At 42.2% G+C, this 25,439-nt stretch overlaps 1 protein-coding gene across 2 annotated transcripts in view; it reads left to right on the forward strand.

The window, feature by feature from the left end:
• Positions 1-717: 717 nt before the first annotated feature.
• LOC137378141 (brefeldin A-inhibited guanine nucleotide-exchange protein 2-like) overlaps positions 718-25,439 on the forward strand; it is a 155,070-nt gene continuing 130,348 nt past the window's right edge. For both annotated transcript variants that reach the window (XM_068048260.1, XM_068048261.1), the window contains exon 1: positions 718-963. In XM_068048260.1, coding sequence (XP_067904361.1) covers positions 840-963 — 124 coding nt within the window. In that variant the 5' untranslated portion in view covers positions 718-839. The remainder of the gene's footprint in view (positions 964-25,439) is intronic.

The raw sequence follows: 25,439 nt of genomic DNA on the forward strand, positions 1-25,439 counted from the left end.
CTATACTAGGGGCAATTTCTAATGGCCAATTTACCTATTAACCTGCAAGTCTTTGGCATGTGGGAGGAAACCGGAGCACCCGGAGGAAACCCACGCAGACACAGGGAGAACTTGCAAACTCCACACAGGCAGTACCCGGGTCGCTGGATCTGTGAGGCTGCGGTGCTAACCACTGCGCCACTGTGCTGCCCCTGCGGTACTGTCTGTGTGAAGTTTGCAAGTTCTCCCTGTGTCTGTGTGGGTTTCCTCCGGGTGCTCCAGTTTCCTCCCACTGCCAAAGACTTGCAGGTGATAGGTAAATTGGCTGTTATAAATTGCCCCTAGTGTAGGTATGTGGGAGGGCATATGGGATTACTGTGGGGTTAGTATAGATGGGTGGTTGTTGGTCGGCACAGACTGGGTGGGCCGAAGGGCCTGTTTCAGTGCCGTATCTCTAAATAAAATTTTAAAAAAGCCAGATGTGCGTAAAATGAAACAGATTATAAATCTCAAATAAGGATTGTACTTTTTAAGAAGTGAGGCACAAAGAATGTAACAAAAACAAGTGACGGTTGAATGATTCAATTGTGACAATATTTCTCATTGCGTGTTGAAAACTATTTACCTTCATTCTGAACTCAACCAATTTGACAGACAACCTTACTGAGGAACAAATGCACACGTGGCCGTATCGATTGACATAAACCCTGGAGAAGAGCAGGCCTCAGTTTCCATGACGCCACCCGTAGGGGCGGAGGTCAGGGGAGTCATGTGCGAACATGGCGGCGCCTGAGACTTAGGAGGAGGTTGTTGGCAGTCGCTGTCTCCGCGATTTCACCGCCATCGACAGCCGATAAAACATGCACGAGGGCAGCAAAACGAAGAACATGTTTCTGACTCGAGCGCTTGAGAAGATCCTAGCCGATAAGGACGTGAGGAAATCTCACCATTCCCAGCTCCGTAAAGCCTGTGAGGTGGCCCTGGGTGAGTTTCCTGGTTCAGCTGCGTGAGGGAAGGAGATATTTTGTGAATATTGAGACTCAGAATGTATTAATCTGTCCACTTATCGCATTCCTAGCTTATTAACGCACGGATTTGACTGACACTGACCTCAACAACGGGGCACCAGAGCAAGATCTAACTCCGCGAGAATAAGGCCTTCCCCTGCTTGTTGACAATTCCCCTTTTACTTGACTTCCGCTATTAAAACCGAGTTGCTGTGATGGTTCCAATTGAGACATCAGCTTGTCAGTGATCAGCGTTAGTGAGATGTGATACCTTGCAGCCGATTGCATTTAACCTGATTCTCTCTCTCTTGAAATTTTAAGACTGATCGGTTTATTTAGTCAGAGACCCCTTGGGTTTGGCCCTTTTACCTTTTGTGTTCAAGCTTTAAAACCATATTCATTAGTACTGGTTGAAAGTCAAAATGGGGTTTTCAGAGTTGTCGCTTAATGTCAAAATCTGGAGTACTGCCTGTGTAGAAAAAAAATCAAGTTTCTGTAGTTTGGTAGATGTGGGCTTTGAAAGTACAAGATTGGACAAGACTCTGGTGCAGCTGACGAGTCTAGAAAATGGATGCCCCACAATTACCTTTACGTTCACCCATTTATTTATGCATTACGACTGTCAAATTTTCCACACTAACTGCATGAGTTATCTTCCTTGGCAATCTGTTCAACGTGTTCATTTTCTGTACGTTTGGGTTATCACAGTGAGTGACACCTGTAAACTCCCTTTAAAAAATTTTTTTAAGAGTAAGATGAGAGATTGTTTATGAAGTAAATTTGTGTGTAATTTACCTAAGTCAAGCATCCATTCATCAAACTTGACAGATCTGAGCAATGTGAGCAGCAGAGCTGTTGTTTTGGGTTGCTTCAATACCTTTTTCTTGGCAAAAGTTAATCTCTAATTCCTGTAATGGTTTGAACTTCAGTGTAATGTGGAACCTCAGAATGAGTACAAATGATTTAGCCTTACGGTATCACAAGTCTATAAGGGACACTGAAGTAAATTAATTGTGATACAGCATGACAAATTTTGTTGCAGATAAATGTTAAAGTTCTAGACAGGATATTGAAAATATTAATTATACAGATGGTACTTGCAGGGCTCTGGTACATTTCAGTCAACAATGTTGTGATGTAATGATAGAACTTCAATTAATATAGTGTTGTCAATGATTACAGAATGCCCCAAAGTGCTTTACAGTACTTTTAAGATGTCACTGCTGTAATGTAGGGAAATGTGGAAGCCAGTTTGTGTAATCCGTGGTCCTACAAAGACCCATGACTTAATGACCAACAACACTTCTGTTTATGTAGGGCCTTTAACATAAAATGTCCCAAGGCACTTCATAGGGGCATTAATTAAAAAGCAAAACGTGAAGCTGAGCCACATGAGTTATTGGGGCAGATGACCAAAAGTTTGGTCAGAGAGATAGATTTTAAGCAGTGTCTTAAAGGTGGGAAGTGAGGCAGAAGAGTTAAAGGAGGGATGTCCAGAGCTTGGCCTAGGCAGTTGAAGGCATGGCCATGAATGATGGAGCGATTAAAATCAGGAATGCTCAAAGGCCAGAATTAAAGGAGCATAGATATATATGAGGGTTTTGGGGCTGGGCAGATTAGAGATGGGGAAGGGACGAGGTCATGGAAGGAGTTAAAACAAGGTTCAGTATTTTAAAATCGAGACATTACTTAAGTGGGAGCCAGTGTAGGTCAGCGAGCACAATAATGATGGATGAACAGGGTTTGGTGTGAGTTGGGACACAGGCAGCAGTGTTTTGGATGACAAAAGTTTAGAGGATAGAACATGGGAGGTTAGCCAGGAGTGTGTTATAATAGTCAGGCTTAGAAGGTTTCAGCAGTAGATAAACTGAGGTCGGGTAGAGTTGGGCAATGTTACGGAGGTGGCAGTAGCAGTCTTAGTCATGGCATGGACCAATTAACCCATTATACTACAAAAGCAAAATATTGCAGATGCTGGATATCTGAAAAAACAAACTGCTGGAAATACTTTGCAGGTCAGGTAGCATCCCTGGAGAGAGCAACAGTTAAAATTTCAGGTTGATGACTTTTCATCAAAACTGGAAAGGTTAGAGATATAGCAAATTTTAAGCAAGTACGAAGGCTACTTTAATGTTTTTGTTAAAGGATAAATATTGGATTAGGCACTGGAAGAACATACGAATTAAGAGCAGGAGTAGGCCACTCGGCCCCTCCTGCCTGCTCCGCCATTCAATAAGATCATGGCTAATCTGATTGTAACCTCGACTCCACATTTCCTGCCTACCCCCAATAACATTTCACCCCCCCCCCCCTCCCGCTGATCAAGAGCAGGAAAAGACCATATGCCCCATCGAGACAAGAATCTATCTACCTCTGCCTTAAAAATATTTAAATACTGCTTCCACTGCCTTTTGAGGAGGAAAGTTCCAAAGGCTCACGACCTTCAGAGAAAATATTTCTCATCTCTGTCTTAAATAGGCGACCCCTTATTTTTAAATAGTGACCTCTAGTTCTAGATTCTCCCACAAGGGGAAACATCCTTGCCACGTCAACCCTCAGGGTCTTGTATGTTTCAATCAAGTCGCCTCTTACTCTCGTAAACTCCAGCAGATACAAGTCTAGCCTGTCCAACATATCCTCATAGACAATCTGTCCATTCCAGATATTAAACTAATAAACCTTCTCTGATCTGCTTCCAATGCATATACATCCTTCCTTAAATAAGGAGACCAATACTGCATACAGTACTCCAAATACAGTCTCAGCAATGCCCTGTATAACTGAAGCATAACCTCCCTACTTTTGTAATCAATTCCCCTTGCAATAAATAACATTCTATTAGCTTTCCTGATTATTTGCTGTACCTGCATACTAACCTTTTGTGATTCATGCACTAGGATACCCAGATCCCTCTGCATTTTACAGCTCAGCAATTTCTCACCATTTTTTGCGCATTATGCTCCATTTGCCAGATCAGAACTCCCCTACTTTTCGAAATAACACCATGAGATCTTTAATATCCACCGGAGAGGGTGGACAGGAGGCAGTTTAATGTGCCATATGAAGGACGGTACCAGCAACTGTGCAGCATTCCCTCAGTACTGCACTGAAGTGGCAGCTGAGGTTATGTGCTTACATCTCTGAGCAGGACATGAACCAACAACTTTATGACTCAGACGAGAGATAAACCCGGCAATATATATATTTTGCTCAAGTCTTTTGAGGCTATCCTACTTCATGTACTCTGAGGGAGGAGAAAACTACAGTCCCCATCATGGTATTCAGACATTTGCTTTATGATTGCAGGTTTTTCATTTCCTTGACCCAGAGTCTACCCAAAGAAAATTAAATTATGCTATGAGTCCTGAATTTGCTTGTTTCCGATTACAGCTTGTGGCCCCTTGGCTTCCTCTTTAACAATGTATTTTGAAATAATATTCTAGATTTGCGCTTTCTGTGCCAATTATTATTTTGTGCACCTCTGCTCCCTTGCTTTCAAGACTGTTGTTCGTCCTTCGAGACGAAGATGACCATGCTCATCATCTGGGGTGTTTGGTAGGGTTCAGGTTCCAGTGAGTATGTAGGTGACTGCTAAGGCTGATCTGTGCCTGGAAGGTTCTGCTGCAAATAGGGCAGGATACTGCAGACGATTGTGTTTTGGGAAAGCTGCTGGATTGGGATTTCCTGTCTTTGTGTTTCCTCTATGCTTCTGATATGTGCTTGTTTTCGAAGGAGGCTGCACTTTTTTTTTTAATTGGTTGTGCCAGGTGCAACAATCCTGGGCGAGCTTCTCCCAGGATTCGGGGTCGATATCAGAACTCCAAAGCGAAGCCTTTAAAGTGTCCTTGTAGCTCTTCCTTTGATCACCATGAGACTGCACCCCAGACTCAAACTCTCCATCGAGGATTTGCTTTGGTAAGCGAGTGCCAGGCATACTGGCTACATGACCAGCCCAACTGAGTTGTGACTGTCTCAACATGGAGTGGATGCATGGTATGCCAGCTCGGATGAGCATCTTAGTGTCTCGTATTTTGTCCTGCCACCTGATCTTCAGAAGCTTCCGAAGGCAGCTCAAGTAGAAGTGGTTGAGCTTCATGGCATGACACTGATGCACAGTCCAGGTCTCGCATACATTGAGCAGAGTGAGCTGAACTATTGCTGTAGACTTTGAGTTTGGTTGGCAGACTTACTGCTCTTCGTTCCCAGACTGGTGTTTGAAATCTGCCGAAAGCTACACTTGCTTTGGCAGTTCTTGTATATGTCTAGTCAAGACTAAGTAGCCAAATAGCCCACGTTTGTCCAGTGTTTGCTCATAACACAGCCCTCTGTTTCCAGGGAGCAGTCCTGTTCTTCTTTGGTAGCAGGATTAAAATGTCTGCTTTGCAGCTTGGCGACCAGGGTCAGTATGACACACTGCAATTTAAGCATGATTTCCTCTAACCTGTACTCTCCTGTTTTAACTATATAGGTTAAGAATCCTATTGACCTTGTTTGTTGCAGCTCAGCAGTATTGGAACATGTCAAGTTAACTAATAATGCTAGTTGTCTTTAAGTTTCACCCTCATCATTTTGACACCATTCATGGAGTACTTATGCAAATTTTTACACCCATTACATTTCATCTGCCAGTATTCTGACCACTTAGGGCCCTGTCAAATGAATTAGATAAATCTGACGGCCTCCTTAGTTTCAACTCCTCCCAACTAGTTTGGTAAATTCTGTGAATATATTCAGTTTGCATTGACGTCTCGAACTCGTCAGCAATGTAAATTAGAAGGTAGGGCTACCATTGATTTCTGAAGGACCGTGTTCAGTATCCCACACACCCCACCCTTTCATTCCATTAACCTGCTGCTTACCTCAGTCAATTTCTTACCCATTCTTAGGTTTTCCCCTGAAACCTCGCCACTTCACACTGGAGTAGTGAGTGAAAGACTTGCATTTATAAAGCACCTTTCATGGCCATAGGAGGTCCCAGAACATCTTGCAGCCAGTGCAGTATTTTTGAAGTGTAGTTACTGTTGTAATGGAGTAAACATTGTAGCTGATTAGTGCACAGCAAACTCCCACAAACAGCAATGTGATGACCCGACAATCTGCTTTTAATTTTCAATTGAGGTATAAATATTGGCCAGGACATCGGGGAAAACTCCTCTACTCTTCGAAATGGTGTCATGAGATCTTTTGTGCCCACCTGAGAGAGCAGAAGGGGTCATCTGGAAGACACCATCTTCAACAGTGCAGCACTCGCTCACTAATGCACTTGAGTGTCAGCTTAGATTTTTGTGCTCAAGTCTCTAAAATGGGATTTGAATTCACAACCTTTTGACTTGGGCAAAAATGCTACTGACTGAGCCATGGCTGATACAAATGGCCTTTTATGTGGCTCTTTGTCAACTGTGCTTTAGAGTTCCAGATACATTGTATTGGTGAACACAGTCCTTAGAATCATAGAATGGTTACCTCATGGAAGGGGACCATTCGGCCCTTTGTATCTGTGCTGACCCACTGCAAGATCAACAGTTAGTCCCACTCCCCCACCTTTTCCCTGTAGCCCTGCAATTTTTTTCTCTTAGGATAATTATCCAATTATTTTTAGAAGGCCACATTTGAATCCGCCTCCACCACACTCTTGGGCAGTGCATTTCAGATCCTAACCACATGCTGCATAAAAAAGTTTTTCATCATGTTGCATTTGGTTCTTTGCCCATTCACCTTGAATCGATGCCCTCTGGTTCCTGACCCTTCTGCTAATGGGAACAGTTTTTCCCTGTTTGCTCTGTTCAGACCCCTCATGATTTTGAACACCTCCATCAAATCTCCTCTCAACCTTCTCTTCTCTTTTTGTGGAAACAGTCCCAGCTTCTCCTATTTATCTGCATATCTGAAGTCCCTCAAACCCTGGAACTATTCTCATAAATGTTTTCTGCACCCTCTCCAATGCCTTCACATCCTTCCTTCAGTAAGCTGTCCAGGATTGGACACAATACTGCAGTTGAGACCAAATCAGTGTTTTATGGAGGTTCACCATAACTTTCTTGCTTTTGTACTCTATGCCTCTATTTATAAAGCTCAGGATCCTGTATATCTTATTAACCACTTTCTCAATCTGCCCTGTCTGCTTCAACAATTTGTGCACATACATCCCCAGGGTCCTTCTGTTCACCTTGTGCTACTCAAAGCTAAGGAGGTTGGTGATTTATGAAGCTTTTTATGAGGTAAATTATATAAAAGCCCATTCATTCAGTTGTTGTTTGTGGGACCTTATTTGGTGCAAAGCAGCTGCTACTTTATAAGTGATTGCAATTCAAAAAGAATCCATTGTTTGTACAGCATTTTGGGACAAATTGAAGACATTTTAAGACTTGATTTTCATGCACATTCTTTTTCTTGCTGTTTATCCTGAAGATTATGCCTGATAGTCAATTCCATTTTAACTGCTATTGTTGCAGAATTATGAGGATTGTAGTTAGCTAAATCTGTTTTATCACCTTTTTTCAAAAAATGGGTTTTTGTGAAAAGGTCTTCCAGCTCATCTGAGTTATCCTTGCCCATTACAGTATCTGGCTGTTTCTTAAACAAAAAGGGTACCATGTTGGCTTGTTTCCAGTCCAGCAGGGCCTGCCAAGTGTTTGTTCACTTTTCTAATTATTATCAGCACCTTAAAAATTTCATGTCTTATCCTTCAATGCCTAAGGATAAAAATCACGCATCTATCTTTTCGGCCTATTTTAGGCTATAATGTTTTAGCCCTGTGAGCATTTTTATGGTTTTTGCCCATCTTAAAGTATTAATACTGAAATGATTGCAGTTGCAAAACTAAATAGTAAGCAGCTGTTTATGCTTACAGGTGCCTGTTTACCATTCTGACCTTTTATGCTCCTGATTTTATGGTGGTAATGACAGAGAAAATGTCAGCGTTCGCTGTCGTTGCTCCTCCTGGAATTGACAGCAACTGAGGAAGATCACAGTTAAATGTGGAAATCCAAAAGTTGCTGTCAGTAATTCCACACTTTGCTAGATGATGTGCTGTTGAGGTTACTACCCCAGAGTCTCGCTGTAAAAAGGCTTGAAAAGATAACACCTTGTTGAATGAGGTGTAACTGGATTTTTAACAGCGGACTGAGTTCATAATTACTGCTGAACAGCTTTACTGGCCCTGAAAGAATTTTCTATTGTGGTATGTTAAATCTCTCCATTATAATGAAAAATTCCAGTTTAAAAAAAAAGTTTGCTTGTAATTTAGCTTCTACCTTAATCCCATGTATATGTCCCAGTCATTTATTTTTAAACTTGTACAGACAGCAAAATAAAACCCAAGGGATTCAGTGTTTTTTACTTATTGGTTTGCTATATGTGAGAAATATTCAGTGTGATTGACTGCCTACTTTGGTTGATAACATCACTTTTGCTGGAGACAATCCCTTTGACTTGATGTCAGATTCAAACTGATGTCAGGAAAGGGAAGTCTGCATCAAAGAGATTGCTAGATTTTGGTGAGACCACACCTAGAGTACTGTGTACAGTTTTGGTCTCCTTTATTTAAAGAGGGATATACTTGTATTGGAAGCAGTTCAGAGAAGGTTCACTAGCTTGATTGCTGGGATGAAGGGGTTGTCTTATGAAGAAAGGTTAAGCCTATGCTCATTGGAGTTTAGAAGAATGAAAGGTGATCTTATTGATCTAAGATTCTGAGGGGGCTTGACAGGGTAGATGCTGAGAGAATGTTTTTCCTTGTGGGGGAATCTGGAACTAGGGGACATAGTTTCAGCAGAGGTCATCACCCATTTAAGATGGCGATGAGGAATTTTTTCTGAGTTTTGAATTTTTGGAATTCTCTACCCCAGAAAGCTATGGAGGCTAAGTCATTGAATATATTCAATGCTGAGATTTTTGAATAATTGGGGTGTTAAGGGTCATGAGGAACAGGCAGGAAAGTGAAGTTGAAGCCAAGATCCGATCAGCCATGATCTTATTGAATGGCAGAGCAGGCTAGAGAGGCTGAATGGCTTCCTCCTGCTCCTATTTGTATGTTCGAGGTCAATGGTGAGCGTTTTTGTTTTACCGCTGACTGTGAAATCCAGCCTATGATGTTGCTGAATTTCCTTTTGTTCATAAATCTTTTTCCTCATCTTTTTTTCCCAACTAAGAGTGAAGATATTTTTTAGTAAATATTTTCAATGATCTAAGAATATCCCTCATCTCCATACAAAATGCAGTGAAAAGCAAGAGGTGGTGGAGCTACCTGGAGAGTAGAGCAACATCTTTTGTATTATTAGCACTGATCATTTATTTTTTTGATTCGTTCATGGGATGTGGGCGTCGCTGGCTAGGCCAGCATTTATTGTCCATCCTTAATTGCCCTTGAGAAGGTGGTGGTGAGTTGCCTTCTTGAACCACTGCAGTCCTTTGGGTGTAGGTACACCCACAGTGCTGTTAGGAAGGGAGTTCCTGGATTTTGACCCAGTGACTGTGAAGGAACGGTGTTATAGTTCCAAATCACGATGGTGTGCGGCTTGGAGGGGAACTTGCAGGTGATGGTGTTTCCATGCATTTGCTGCTCTTATCCTTCGAGATGGTAGAGGTCGTGGGTTTGGATGGTGCAAAGGAGCTTTGGTGCAATGCTGCAGTGCATCTTGTAAATGGTACACACTGCTGTCACTGTGCGTCGTTGGTGGAGGGAGTAATGGCACCCTATCTGCAAACAATCAAGCGGGCTGCTTTGTCCTGGATGTTATCGAGTTTCTTGAGTGTTGTTGGAGCTGCATCCATCCAGACAAGTGGTGAGTATTCCATCACACTCCTGACTTGTTGGGTTAGCTGAATGTAGCAGACTGCAAGAGGAAAAAGCATGCTTTACAGGTCACCAATAGAATAAAATGTAGTTGTCTGATATCGCTGAACTAAAAGGAAACCCAAAGAGCAATGAGACTGAAGTAGGGTAAGAGTGATACTAACAGATTCTCACTAAGGAGCTGAACTACAGAGGAAGAGTAATGGTGACAAATGAATGCAATTGTAGGAAAAAGTGGGGAAAACTGACACAAGCAAACACACAGAATGGGAATAGAAGAACAAAGAACAGCACAGGAACAGGCCATTCGGCCCTCCAAGCCTGCGCCGATCTTGATGCCTGCCTAAACTAAAACCTTCTGCACTTCCGGGGTCCGTATCCTTCTATTCCCATCCTATTCATGTATTTGTCAAGATGCCTCTTAAACGTCTCTATGGTACCTGCTTCCACCACCACCCCCAGCAACAAGTTCCATGCACACACCACCCTCTGTGTAAAGAACTTGCCTCGCACATCACCTCTAAACTTTGCCCCTCTCACCTTAAACCTATGTCCCCTAGTAACTGACTCTTCCACCCTGGGAAAAAGCTTCTGACTATCCACTCTGTCCATGCCGCTTATAACTTTGTAAACCTCTATCATGTCACCCCTCCACCTCCGTCGTTCCAGTGAAAACAATCCGAGTTTATCCAACCTCTCCTCATAGCTAATGCTCTCCAGACCAGGCAACATCCTGGTAAACCTCCTCTACCCTTTCCAAAGCCTCCATGTCCTTCTGGTAGTGTGACGACCAGAATTGCACGCAATATTCTAAGTGTGGCCTAACTAAAGTTCTGTACAGCTGCAGCATGACTTGCCTATTTTTATACTCTATGCCCCGACCGATGAAGGCAAGCATGCCGTATGCCTTCTTGACTACCTTATCCACCTGCGTTGCCACTTTCAGTGATCTGTGGACCTGTACGCCCAGATCTCTCTGCCTGTCAGTACTCCTAAGAGTTCTGCCATTTACTGTATACTTCCCACCTGCATTAGACCTTCCAAAATGCATTACCTCACATTTGTCCGGATTAAACTCCATCTGCCATTTCTCCGCCCAAGACTCCAACCGATCTATATCCTGCTGTATCCTCTGACAATTCTCATCACTGTCCGCAACTCCACCAACCTTTGTGTCGTCCGCAAGCTTACTAATCAGACCAGCTACATTTTCCTCCAAATCATTTATATATACTACAACTGAAATGCAGAGAAAAAGTAAAAGCAACCAAGCCCAAATACTACAGAACTCTTCTAGGCAGTGCTCAAACCTCTTGATGTTTTCCCTCATACTAAATGTGTCTGAGAGGGGTGCAGAAACTGCAGTGATTGTGAAGACACCTCAACCCCAACTTGCAACTATTTGCTGCTTGGAAAATGATCAGCACTGCAGAAGCAGCATCAATCCATTCTGAGCTGTGCCAGTCTGAATCTATCCCTAGTTCTTGTCCCTACCCTGACAGATGAAGCCCACAGGAGACAACCAACTGCAGGACTTTGATCAGAAACAAAGTGTTGCCATCAGCTTGACAGTACATAGTGCAACACAGACAGAACACAATATTCCGTACTTAAGCTACTTCTGAGTAATGCTGCAGAAGATTTTTTTTTTAAGTTTGTAAGTGAACTTTTGTTTTTTTTTTCAAAAAATGCAGAGACTAACCAGTACTAAAATGAAACTTTGTTGATCCCACCAAAGGTTTTCCACATTCTTTTTAATGCTGTAATGGCCTGGATTTTGCAATCAGTGGTCAATCCTTTCAGCTTCCCACAGCCTTTTTACTGGCATTGCGCAGCAACATACGATTATCGGGAGTCCAGAAAAATGCAGTGACCTCTATGGGGATGTAGGACCTGTGTAAATTGAGTAAACAGCAGTGTCAAACAATCAGATTGAGGAATCTTAACTGAAGCATGCAGAGTCTAAACCAGTAAATGCAAGTTAGAATATTTAACTCAATGTGAAATTATGTACAGAAACAAAATAATGGAGAAAGAAAGATGGGATTCACAGAGATGAGAGACCAAGAAACAAAATTATTTAAATAATTAAAAATCTGACTGAATGAGATGCAAAGTAAATTTTCAGTGGCTAAGAAATTGTTTGGTAGTAATTATGGCTTATCACAATGTTAAAAATTTACTTTAAATTGGAATGGAAAAACCCTAACTTTTTTCTAGGTTTTTAGTGGGTATCTAGGGGTTAAGTACCACAACCTCATACCCTTCATGTGTTTGAATGCCAATTCTTGCAGCAAGGTACCAGTGTAGCAAAGCTTATGGAGCAGCAGGATGAATCAGCCAGCAGCTTACTGATTTCTCCGTTGTAACTGCACATGTGTGGATGCTGAAAGTGGTTATCCCACTGACTTTTTACTAATGGAGAGCACTGTTATTTCTACCGCTGAATCCAAGCCAAAATGTCTATCACTGTTGAGCTCCCACTTAGTGGAATTTGCTCAGTAAACTGACAGTTACCTTCAGTCCACAAAAATAAAAGCAGAAAGTTAATTGGTCAGAGTTTAAAATGCAGTCATAAGATCCTCAGAGGTGCACTGTATAAATATAATTAAATTTCAAAGCATTGAAAAGCCAAGGATCGACAGATTGGGGAAAATATTCAGAAGTAGTTTAGGGATGACAATGATTCCTGTTAGAGTTACTGCCAAGGTTGATGAGTTGGGCAAAAGGAATCACCAACGTATTTTCAGATCTGCAACGGGAGAACCTAGATGCTGTACTCAAAAAAAAAAAAAAAAAAAAAAAAAAAAAATAAAAAAGTCAAATATTTTGAACGTATGATTAAAACTACCCAAAACACACTTTTTTTTTAAAAAGATTGGGTGCCAGGAGATACTTATTTTCAGAGTTGTGAACTCAGTGAGTGCAAATTTGCTGCCAAGATTCAAAAGGGAGCTGGACAAATTCCTGAGTGTGATTCACATAGATTTTCTCAAATTGGCTCCACCCCCCGTGCTCTTTATTTGCCCCTCCCAAGCAATTGTGTGGCTGGTTGGTTGAGAGGGAAAATGGGGATCATGGCTCATTATGGCCATATTGAATAAGCTTGATTGACCAGCTGGTTTTTTCCTTTCCTTCATTTTCGTAAGCTTGTGTTCTAATAGAACCAACTCCACTGACTTTTGGCCCTGTCTGTTGGACAGAAAGTTGCTGTGCAAGTTCACAGCAGTGAATCTCCATGGTAAGATGTGGAATTGGTTGTAATAGAAAAAATACCAGATAGTAACAGTTACAAGGGTAGATATATTGAATGCAGTGCTTGGATTAATACTGGTGCTTCTCCTGTTTCTATTCTAAATAAATGACCTGGTGCTGAAAATGCAGTACAATTTGTAGATTATGCTAAGCTGTTGGAAGGGGAAAGAGGGAGGAAGGTTTAGATGAATGGTGAAACTGCTGAGGCATTGAAGGACCTAAGCAAAATTTGTAAATGAGTAGAGCTGTTATATCAGTACTGACATGAGCAAGGTATTAGAAATGTACAGTTATCAAGTGATAGTAAGCTAAACGCTTGTAACTTTGCCATGAGTATACATTGTATCAACAAAGTGAACAGAATGTTCAGCTATATTGCCCAACTTTTGAGGCTGTCATGCTTTGGTCAGGTTGCACCTTCAGCACAATTCCTTTTCGTGTAACCATGTGTTTCCAAGCAGTTCAATGAATTATTGCCTTGAATTATTAAATATTCAATTAATCAAGCAAGTGTTGAGCTTGAACCATGATCCCAAATCAGTGATTTTCAAATGGCTGTAGAATTATCAGTTTGATACATGAACTTCTATGTAAAAGTAATAAAATAGAATCTAGTGTGTTTCCATAAGACATTGTAGCCTTTATTTACATTGACTTTTGCAGTTGAAAAATATTCCCCATGGATTTTGAAATCCTAATTGCCAAATGGTGCATTACCACAGAGTTTTTGTTCACAACCCATGTTTCATAAACTAAAACAAAAGAGCTCTGATATATTGCAGGCAACTGCTTTTTGCGGTCTATTTGATCTATTGTCACTAGAGAAACTAATGAATTATTTCTTTCAGCTGTTCTGTATAATATTCCGTCAACGTGACAGATACCTGAAAGAATGCAATTTATATGGAGTACAAACCATGACTGAGCGTTGAGAATAAAGGAGTCAAAACATTCCAGAGAGCAGAGTTTTCAGGATTTTACAGGCTGCTTTGGCGTTCAACAGCCATCATTTCAAACATAAAATTAATAGTCACTTTTTCCCAGTTGCCCCATCCCGTTCTGTCATCAACCTTCCCACTCATTGTGCCTTCTGGGGAATAATCTTGGCAATCTCCTTCCTGTCTAATTCACCTCTCCCACAGCTGACCCGTTGTATTTTGCCAGCAGATCAGCTGTCACCACCCCTCTACGCATCTCCCTCCAGAATGTGTTTACTCATGTACAAGGCCCTTACCATCCATGAACTTATTATGGATGATTACATCGACCTCATGGCCTGACGGAAACCTGGCTGAGAGCTGACGGCACTATTTTTAATGAAGCCTCCCTGTCTGGTTATATCTTCCACCACTTGTCCTTTTCAAGACTCGTGGTGGCGATGTGGCATTTATCACCAGATCACACCTTGGTCTGACCCCCTACTCATCTGGCACCTCCCCCTCCTTTTGAGCATCTAATCTAGTTCCACCTCGCATTCAAAATCTCGTTCTCTGCTGCCCTCTCAAGTACAATAAAAATTTTCACACCGCAATATCTTCTTGCTCTCCTCCCTTAGCCTCTGCACTGAAGGACGACTCATCCTCAGTGATTTCAACCTCCATTTGAACTCATCATGTTCTCTCTCCTCTGAGCTCGCTGCCCTCTTATCCTCCCTAAATCTCTCCCTCCATGTAAACTCTGCAACCCATATTCAAGGCCACCCTCTTGACTTTGCCATTTCACGTGCTCCTGCTAATCTCATCATATCAATCACAGATGAAGCTATCTCTGATCACTTCCTTGTATCACTCTCCAGCCACATTCTCCTCCTTTTTCTGCCCACTGTGGGGGTAAAAAACTATCCCCCAATTCACTTACAACTGCACTTTTAAAATCCCAACTGCCTAGCCTTTGGCCCTCCGTTCAGCACAATGTTTCTGCAGCTACTGATTTGCTCAAACACAGTCTCAACTCCACCTTTGCCCTAGTCCCAGATAAAACCATTATTCTCTTGCACCCTGGCCACTCCCCTCATTTCCATTCCCTTAATTCCAAGAGATGCAGACTTGGAAGGATATGGTGGACGACTGGTTTAGCTGTCCACCATTGGACCTAGTTTGGCCACACAAAGCACATTTCTGTCCTGCTCTCGTCTGCTACAAGTGCTCACTATTCCATGATCATCCGGGAAGGCGAAGATAACCCCGGCTTCTTTTCTCTACTGCATACTTAAATACCTCTTCTCTGTCCCCTCCACCCTCACCTCCAACAATGTGCATGGAGCTCATATACTATTTTGTCACTAAGATCGAGACCATCCGATCAGCTGGCTCTGCTGCGTGCCTCTCTTCCACTAGCCCTCTGTTCCCCTCTGCCTTAGCCTGAACTCGCAAGCTTCTCCTTGTATCTCTCCTATCTCCCCTCATGCTCTCTCTGAGCTTATCTAGTCCATGAGACTCGCCTCCTGTTTCCTTAACCCTATTACCACTAAACTGCTGATCACCCAACTTCCCCTCCAGGTCCCTATGTTAGCTAATATTGTTAACGGTTCTCTCCCTATTGGTGTTTTTTCTCTGTCCTTTAGATCTGCTGTCATCACACTACTTCATTTAAATTTACACTTGACCCCACCTTACTTGCAAACTACCATTCCATCTTCAGCCTCCTTTTTTCTCTTCAAAATCCTTGACATGTTGTCATCTCTCAAATCTGTTCCCATTTTTCTCGGAACTCCATGTTTGAATCCCTCCTATCAGATGTCCACTCCTGCCACATTACTGAAATGACATCCTGTTTGACTGTGACATTCCTCCTCATCGTTCTTGACCTGTCTGCAGCCTTTGACACGGATGATCACACCATCCAACTCCAATGCCTCTCCACTGTTGTCTAGCTAGGTGGGACTGCTCTCATCTGGTTCCATTCTTATCTATCCATTTGTAGCCAGAGAATAGCCATCAATGATTTTTCTTTCCATTCTTGCACAGTTACCTCTGTTATCCCCCAGGGATCTATCCTTGGCCTCCTCTTGTTTCTCATCCATGTGCTGCCCCTCAGTGACATTATCCTACAACACAGTGTTAGTTTCCACGAGTATGGTGACGACACTCACCATCTCACCACCACTTCTCTCCACTAAATTATCAGACTGCTTATCTGACATCCAGTACTGGCTTTATTTTTATTTTTTATTTTATTTATTTAGAGATACAGCACTGAAACAGGCCCTTCGGCCCACCGAGTCTGTGCCGACGAAAACCACCCATTTATATTAATCTTACATTAATCCCATATTCCTTAATCTTGGTCTCATTTGACTCATGAGCTCTCAATTACATATTTGTGCCATCACCAAGACCACCTGTTTTCACCTCCCTAACATTGCCCAAAGTTGTCCCTGTCTCAGCTTGTCTGTTCGAAGCTTCATTTATGCCTTTTGTTGCCTCTAGATTAGCCTATTTTAATGCACTCCTGGCTGTCTTCCCACATTCTACTCTCTGTAAACTTGAATTCATCCAAAACTCTGCTGCCCTTGTCTTAACTCACACCAAGTCCTGTTCATCTATCCGCTCTGTGCTTACTGACCTACATTGGTTCCTGGTCAAGCAGTGTCTTGATTTTAAAATTCTTATCCTTGTTTTCAAATCCCTGCATGCCCTATCTCCTCCAGACCCACAACCCTCCTAGATATCTGCATTCATCTAATTCTAGTCTCTTGATCATCCCTAATTCTGACTGCTGCACCATTGGTGGCTGTGTCTTCAGTTGCCTAGGCTTTAAGCTCTGTGATTCCCTCCTTTCACTTCTCCATGTCTTGACCTCGCTTTCCTCCTTTAAGACGCTCCTTAAAACTTAACTCTTTGACTTAGCTTTCGGTCATTTGCTGTAATATCTCCTTATGTGGCTCGGTCTTTTTATTTATAATGCTCCTTTGAGACACCTTGGGATGGTTTATTACATTAAAGGTGCTATATAAATATAAGTTTCTTTTAATCCTGCATTTGCTGTGTTTGTTAATGTCTGTCAGATGAGTAATGAATGATACTTTGTGGTGCCATTCTGTGGCATTTTTGGCTCCCATAGTCATCACTTTACATGCCACCTATTTCCAATTAGCTGCTCCATAGACTATCTTGTAATACAGCGTATACAGTCACTGTCAACAACATGCACTCAAAGCTGCCACTGAGCGGGATTGTCACAATCACAAAACAAAACAACACGATTGTTAACAGAAAATAAACAATGAATCGCAAGGGGATGTGATGGAGGTATTCAAAATCGTGAGGGGTCTGGACAGAATCGATAGAGGGAAACTGTTCCCACTCATGAAAGGATCGAAAACGAGAGGGCACAGATTTAAAGTATTTGGTAAGAGAAGAACAAGTGACATGAGGAAAATATTTTTTACGTAACGAGTGGTTAAAGTCTGGAATATGCTGCCTGAGAAAGTGGTAGAGGTGGGTTCAATTGAAGCATTCAAAAGGGAATTAGACAGTTATATGAAAGGGGCGAAGGCAGTGGAATGGAACTGAGGTAATTGTTCTTTCAGAGAGCAAGTGTAGACATGATTGGCCAAATGGCCTCCTTCTGCACTGTAACAATTCTGAGATTCTCTGGTAATTGTAATGTTTAATTCTGGATTATCATAGCTGACGATCAGAACCAGCCTATGGGTTTCGATCAGCTTGTGTCTACATTATATTTGCACCTTCTGTTAAAGTTGCAGTGGTTGAATAGGGCAAACAACATATATTTCAGTTGAAAACTTTGACTAAAATTAGACAAATGCATTTATTTCTGACTGTTAATGAGATACGATTGATGGAAAATCTTGTACGTTGTGTTGCGACCACTCAGGACAGAGCCCCCAATCAAAAAATATGATTCTGATCGCAGTGGGAACAATGCACCGTCAATTCAGTTCTGTCGCTCCACAGGTTGCATCATCTTTCTCTAAGCTTTCCAAATCCGGGAAAAAAAAAGCCAAATTGAGCAATCTCGTAACCCCCAAATGAAGCGAACCAAACCAGGTATCTTTAGATCTCAACAAATTAACTATTTATATAAAAAAAACTAAAATCTTAAACACTACAAAGATAAACCAATATCTAAAAACTAGCTTATTTAAAAATCTATCTCCCGCATTTGCATACATATACTCAGTTTTAAATTAGCTGACCGGAAAAATAGAAAAAATTAGTCTTTGCAAATTATGTTCCTGATGAATGTTCTTCCAATACAACACCGTCAAAGTTCACTTGCAGTCTTCAAGGTCTGATGAAATCAAAAGGTCCTTCCAAAGATAGGGGTTCAGCAGTTTGGCTGTTGTAGTGTTAAACTCTCTTTTTCAGCAATGAACACAGCAGATATCAATAATTTGTTGTTAAAGAAAAAGCTTTTTCTTATTTATTTTTTATGGAATTAATTCGGCTTGAGGCTTTGTGGAATTTTGAGAGAAATAGCTTTTCTTCCTTCAGTTTAAATTGTCTCTCAGCTCTCAACTGACTGCTCAGCTAATTTTAAAAGTCAAAACTGCGGCATTGAATCTCCTCTTTGTGTGTCTCTGTCTGTTGCTTAGCAATCAGAATGTCCTCTGGCCCACTTTTGCCTTAAAGTTGCACTGATCGTTTTACAGTCTTAAAGGTGTACCACGATATTTCCCGAAGAGTAAAAGAAATAACACGAGACCGTGACAATTGTTTGAGCTTTATTTTTATTTTTATTATCTTATTTAGAGATACAGCACTGAAACAGGTCCTTCGGCCCACGGAGTCTGTGCCGACCATCAACCACCCATGTATACTAACCCTACATTAATCCCATATTCCTTAGCACATCCCCACCTTCCCTCAATTCTCCTACCACCTACCTATGCTAGGAGCAATTTACAATGGCCAATTTACCTATCAACCTACAAGTCTTTGGCTGTGGGAGGAAACCGGAGCACCCGGCGGAAACCCACGCGGTCACAGGGAGAACTTGCAAAGTCCACACAGGCAGTACCCAGAATTGAACCCGGGTCGCTGGAGCTGTGAAACTGCTTTGTAGCATTAACACAGATTTACACAAATATGTAGGTGGTGAAGAGCTTATTTCAGTGAGACAGCAACTCCCTTTACCTATTGCAGTATTTCTTCGGTAAAGACCAAACAATATTATTTGGATCAGTTCAAATATAAAGGACACTCTGTATTTAATGAGAAATTAAGTGAAAAATTAAACAAACTCAGGTGCAAACAACAATGAACCCAACACAATGGTGCACTCTTCCATTCCCATTCTGTGTTCCTACATCTCTATTCCCTAAATTATGTAAGTGTATCAGTGTCTGCCTCCAAGCACCACCATTAGCAGATTGAATATTTGATGACACAAGGCAGTAGACTGACTTGGGAAGTGTGTCATGCAGTTTCATGAACTATTTCAGTAGCTCAGGCTAGCTTGTCACTGGCAGTTCTTTGCTTTATTCAACGGTCTTTCCAGTTACAGCTGTGTTGCGCCTTGCTATATCCAGAAGTTGAGAGGTTATGAAGCAGCATTGAAAGTGAGTGAATGTGAAACAAGTGAATGGCCAAAAAGGGAGACTGTGAATTTGCCATTAGCTCGAGGGGCACAAGAGACTAATTTTTCTTTTGCTGGGATGCTATTCAAAAAAAGTTTGAATTTGTTTGATCACCAAAAATTATTAAATTCATTCTCATTAAGGGTGAGCACATTTTCCGATCAAGCTTGCTGAATATGATATTGAAAGGAAAAAAGGAAAGACTTGAATTTATATAGCACCTGTCATTACAGCCTTTGAAGTGTAGTCAATGTTGTAATGTAGGAAACACCTCAGCCAATTTTCAAACAGCAATGTGATAGCGACCAGATTATCTGTTGTTGTAATGTTGATTGAGCGGTAAATATTGGCCAAGACACTGGGGTAATGCAGGGATAACTCTCCTACGCTCAAAATAGGACCCTGGGATCTGTTCCATCCACCTGAGAGAGCAGATGGGGCCTTGGTTTCACATCTCATTCAAAAGAAGGCAACTCTGACAGTGCAGCACTCCCTGGAGTGTCAATCTAGATTTTTGTGCTCAGGTCTTTGGAGTAGGACTTGAACCCACAACCTTCTGACTCTGGTGAGAGTGCTACCGGCTGAGGCATGGCTGACACTATGTATAAGATGCAAAAAGAGAACATTTACTGTGTCAGGGTTTTGCTGCAGTGATATCCAATCTCCCTAATGCTGCAGACAAATGTAGCTGCCACATTTCAATCAGGATCCCTCCATTCTGGCACCTCTGACCTGCTGCCATCTAAAATCAGCCTCTTGAGCTGTTAGTTCTTCCCTGTCATTGCAGACTGCCATGCTGTGCTGTGATATCTCCATTGTGCCCCAGACCAGTCCCTGCGCTCCATTTTGAGTCTGATCATGTTTCTATCTGTGCTACTACTTAGGCTTGCTGATGTCGGACAGTACCCAGCCTTAGATTCTAAATATCAATGTCCAAAAAAAAGTTAAAACATCGCACTCATCAACTGTTAGGACTTTCCACTCAGTATCGTTGCTCCCTACCCCGCCACCCCCCCCCCCCCCCCTGCCAACCCCAACCACCTGCCCCCGCTTATGTCAGTACTTTGACATGCAAGTTTGTTTCCAGTGCACTTAGTCCAATGCATCGATATCCTAGGACACCCAATTCTACCCAATGTTCTTGACTGTTGCCAACGCCTCCCATCCATCTGAGTCTCTTGGTTTTCGCACCCGTCTGTAGTCTGCACTGCCCTGCCCTTCCCCAAGGTGCCAACCCATCTCTCTCTTTGTACACTTCCCTTGTCCTTCCTGGTGTCTCATTTCACCCTGCGTTTCTAGGCCCCAGATTGCAACCCTACCAAGTAGTTCCAGACTCCAGGGCACCTGCCCCCTGCCCTCCCCCTCCCCCAGCCATGCTCGCCCCCAGTTCCAGCTCTCCCTGTCTGACCACAGCCATTTACAGCCAGTCCAATTTCTTAAAAATGGATATTCTATGAGGAAAAGGTGGTGAGGGAACTGATCCTAAACCACACCTAGCTCTGATTTTATTTTGTGGCCAAGCATGCTAAATGTTGAAAAACATCCTTCTCACACTCTCCCACCAGCAACCCCCTTTCTCTGGCTTGCCTGTGTGCGTGCTCTCTTTCCCCACTCTGGGCTTCAGTTATTTTACATTCTATATCAGTGACTAACATGAGAGAACGGACTGTAATGTATCCAAGTTTGATGGTAACATAAAGTTAGGTGGGAAAGTAAGGTTTGAGGAGGACGTGAGGAAGCTGCAAAAGGGTTATAGACCAGTTAAGGGAATGGGAAAGATGTGGTAGATGGGAATATAATATGAAAAAATATGAAGCTATCCACTTGGATAGTGAACAAAGGAATTGAAAATATTGTTTAAATGATAGGCAAAATTATTGGGATGCAGAGGGATTTGGGTGTCCTTGTACATGAAAGTTAACATGCAGGTTTGGCAAGCAATTAGGAAAGCAAATGATATTTCAGCCTTTATTACAAAAGGATTGGAGTACAAGAGTAAGTAAGTCTTGGTGCAGTTATAGGGGCGTGGTGAGACCACACCTGGAGTACCATGTACAATTTTAATCTCCTTACCCAAGGCAGGAAATTTCTTGCTCCAGAGTGACTGCAACTGAGGTTCACTGGACCGATTCCTATGATGAGGGGATTGTCCTATGAGGAGAGATTGAGTAGATTGGGCCGAGATTCCCAAGGGTTTAGAAGAACGAGAGGTGATCACGTTGAAACATATAACATTCTGAAGGGGCTTGACAGTGTAAATGCTGGGAGGATGTTTCCCCTGGTTAGGGAGTCTGGAACAAGGGATCATAGACTCAGAATTAAGGTTAAGCCATTTAGGACTGAGATGAGAAATTTCTTTGCTCATAGGATTGTAAACCTTTGGAATTTTCTACCCCAGAGGGCTCTGGATACTCAGTCTTTGAGAATATTTAAGGTGGATGGATGGTTGGCATCCTTCATATATGAACGATGATGGACATGCAGCAAACAATCCTTTTAAGTGGGGTGTCCTCTCTTGGTGCACCTTTGTTGATAGCTGTGAAGGCCGATCCTTGAGAGGCAGGTTCTGCCACAAGTGCTGCATGTAAAGCTGCCAAGTGACACTGTGAGTTGTTTTTGACTTTGGCACCTGTTGCCAAGCTGCTGTAGCAACTGGGCATCGTGGTAGTGCTCACCAGTCCACGGGATGTATTGCCATTTCCCTCTTTCGCCAGCTAGTGACTCCCAAGTGCGATAGTCGACATTTAGGGCAGCCTTGTCACTCTTGCAGGCATCCTTGAAGCGGAGCTTTGGGCAACCGACTGGTCGTCTGGCCTTGGCTACCTTACTGTACAGGAGGCCCTTGGGTATGCGACTGTCTTCCATCCTCCAGACGTGTCTGATCCACCAGAGCCACCTCTGTTTGATTAGTGCCAACACGCTTGGGAGCTCTGCCTTTGAGAGGACTGCTGCATTTGAGATTTTGTCTTGCCAGGATATGCCCATAAGGCAGACGGATAGATTTGCGCATACTAAGGGAATTGAGGGATATAGGGATTGGCTGGGAGAATGACGTTGAGGTATAAGAAGCCCATGATCTTATTCAATGATGGAGCAGACGCAAAGGGCTGAGAGGCTTCTTGCTGCTCCAATTTCTTATGTTCCCTGCGCTCGCTCTCGCGCACGCTCCCTCGTGCTCTTCACTCTCGCTTTCTTGCGCGCATGCCTCCTCACCTGTGCCCCCTTAGAGGGAAGGTTGCAATAAGGGCCCCTTCACTTAGTCACTCTCTCTCTGCATCCCCTCGCACGCTTTGCCTTCTCTCTCTCTCTCCCACCACTACCGACCCCCCCCCCACCCACGTCATTGATTTGCCTTGAGCAGGGAAGTTATGCTACGCCTTCGTAAGCCATCAGTTAGGCTTCTGCTGGAGTGTTGTGTTCAATTCTTGGCATCACAGTTTCAGAGGGATCTCAAGGCTTTAGAGAGGCTGCAGTGGATATTTACCAGCATGAGAGATACCTGCTATGTGAGGAGACTTGGGAAGTTCGTTGGAACGGAGTAGGTCAATGGGAGATTTAATAGAGGTGTTGGTAATTCTGAAGCGTTCTTGTGGAGTAAATAAGGAGAAACTGTTTCCACTGGCTGGAGGATTGGTAATCAGAGCTCTCTGATTTAAGGTGATTAGCAAAAGAACGAGAGGGGAGATGTAGAAATTTCTTGACAGTTAGTTGTTGTGATCTGGAATACACTGCCTTGAAGAGTGGTGGAAACAGCTGATGCTTGCTGGGAAAATTTGCAGCATACACACTTTCAGGCCGCAGTATCTTGGGACTTGCAGGCACAGGTGTAGTTGGTAGCTCCCTCTGAACTAGCAATGGCATTTCTGGGAGGAAAATATCAACAGTAAGAGAGTATTTGAGAGATATACCAAGATTCCAACAAAATTGTGAAGGTATTCCGAGGCAATACATTTTCAATTGCATTTAATCAGACTACAGTGAAATTTGTATTTTTTGTGTTTTAAACCTTATTTTGAATTAAATTTGTGGGAAATGGCAAGACAAAATTTTATACATCTTCAGTGATTTTGATTGAATTTGTTTTTACTGGCAGATTTTTGCTGCTTTTCATTGTTAGTTGACCTCTTAGTATGAAATTTGAGACAAACAGCTTTGAAAGGTTTTGCCTACAAGGCAGTGAGACAAAAACATGCACTGATAATTTTATATTTTGTCATTTGTGGTCAGGGTTGAATTCATTGGTGTAATGTTGCTTTGGTGATCTGGAAATGGGGGATTGAGGAGAAATTTCACAGCTTGATCGTTTTAGGTTTTACTTGCAGAAATCAAGGATGTTCTAACAAACTCTCAAAAGGATTAGTTGCCCTCAGACTGTAGAAGGAGTAAATATCATGGCATATAGGTTTTTCCATCCTTTTTTTGTTTAACTTCTCAATGGACATGATGGGAGAACCATTCCAGTCTATACATAAAGCTACTGTTGTGATATGCCAAGATTGAAATTAAAATCAGTGAGTGTTCTATTGAAGCATGAGCATGCTGTCAAGTCTTTTGAGTTATCTGATCGAGAGTATGGTGTTGTTTGTAATTTCTACTTAAAGGAATTTCCTAGGCTGACCAGCCTTGCTCACCACAGTCCTGATGCAGCATATCTAAGATCAGAAGTCATTTGGGTGGGATTGGAATGAAGGGTGTGAACCTGCATCTCCAACCCTAAAGAGCAATCTATTAGACCAGTGCTGTACAATGTTCATTTACTTTCTTTTGATTGGTAAATGTGATTAAAAGAAGTTGAAGGAGACTCAGTGTGGGGGAAATCCGATGCAAGATTTCTTAATCATAGATGCGAAAATATTTAGTTTCTTTTTGTGTATGCATAAAACAGAATAATATACCGAATACCCAATCGTCGGCTTGCTTGTTCTTTGCGTGTCTTAACCCCTCGATGATTAAGACACTCAAGCTGAGTAATCTGATGTTAGAGGAATAAGGTGTCGATGCACACAGGACTGAGTAGCGTGGGCATGGAGCTGATTGCTGAAGCGTTGGCGTGCATGTGCCATACAGGTTATAGTTTGCAAATCCCTGCTTGAAGGCATAATATTCCACAGACCTTGGATTTTGTTCAATCATGTTCAGAAATCTTATTTTTGTGTTTGAGTCAAGTTTGGGCTTGATGGCCTGAAGTTCCACTTAGGCAAGTAGTAATATTTTACACAGCAGTGGTCCCGTGCACACATTTTAAGTTGATTTCCTCTTGGTGTGAAAGTGAGTTAATAGTTGAAATAATATTGCTTTGGAGTATTAGTCACGGAATGTGGTTAGAATATGGAATTCCCTGCCACAGTGTTGAAACAGAATCCATTGTTGTAAGGTAATGAGTTGCTTGAAAAACAAAAATATTGGCTAAGAGTTTTCGTATCAGGCGCAGTCGGCGATTGGGATGCAAATTGTGCTCAAAATTGCACTAGCTTTCACAAGTTTTTTTTGTTGCGCTCAAATTTCCGTTCACTCACTTGCATATATCATTGAATGTAAAATCTGCTATGAACCAGCACGATTGGACAGTATTTTATAATGTAATTTAAAGACAAAAATTGTATTAAAAATTCTTTGTTTTTAAGAGTGGTAACATAACTTCTATTAATACAGCTGAAAGTTTATCACAAAAAATAAGCATTTTTCCCCAGGGTGGAAAGGGCTATCACCAGGGGGCATAATTTTAAGGTGATTGGAGGAAGGTTTCGGGGAGATGTCAGAGGTAGGTTCTTTACACAGAGAGCGGTGGGTGCGTGGAATGCGCTGCCAGCGGTGGTGGTAGAAGCAGATACATTAGGGGCATTTAAGCGACTCTTGGATA

This window comes from Heterodontus francisci, chromosome 16 (genome assembly GCF_036365525.1).
Source record: "Heterodontus francisci isolate sHetFra1 chromosome 16, sHetFra1.hap1, whole genome shotgun sequence".
In the NCBI taxonomy this organism is placed as follows: Eukaryota; Metazoa; Chordata; class Chondrichthyes; order Heterodontiformes; family Heterodontidae; genus Heterodontus; species Heterodontus francisci.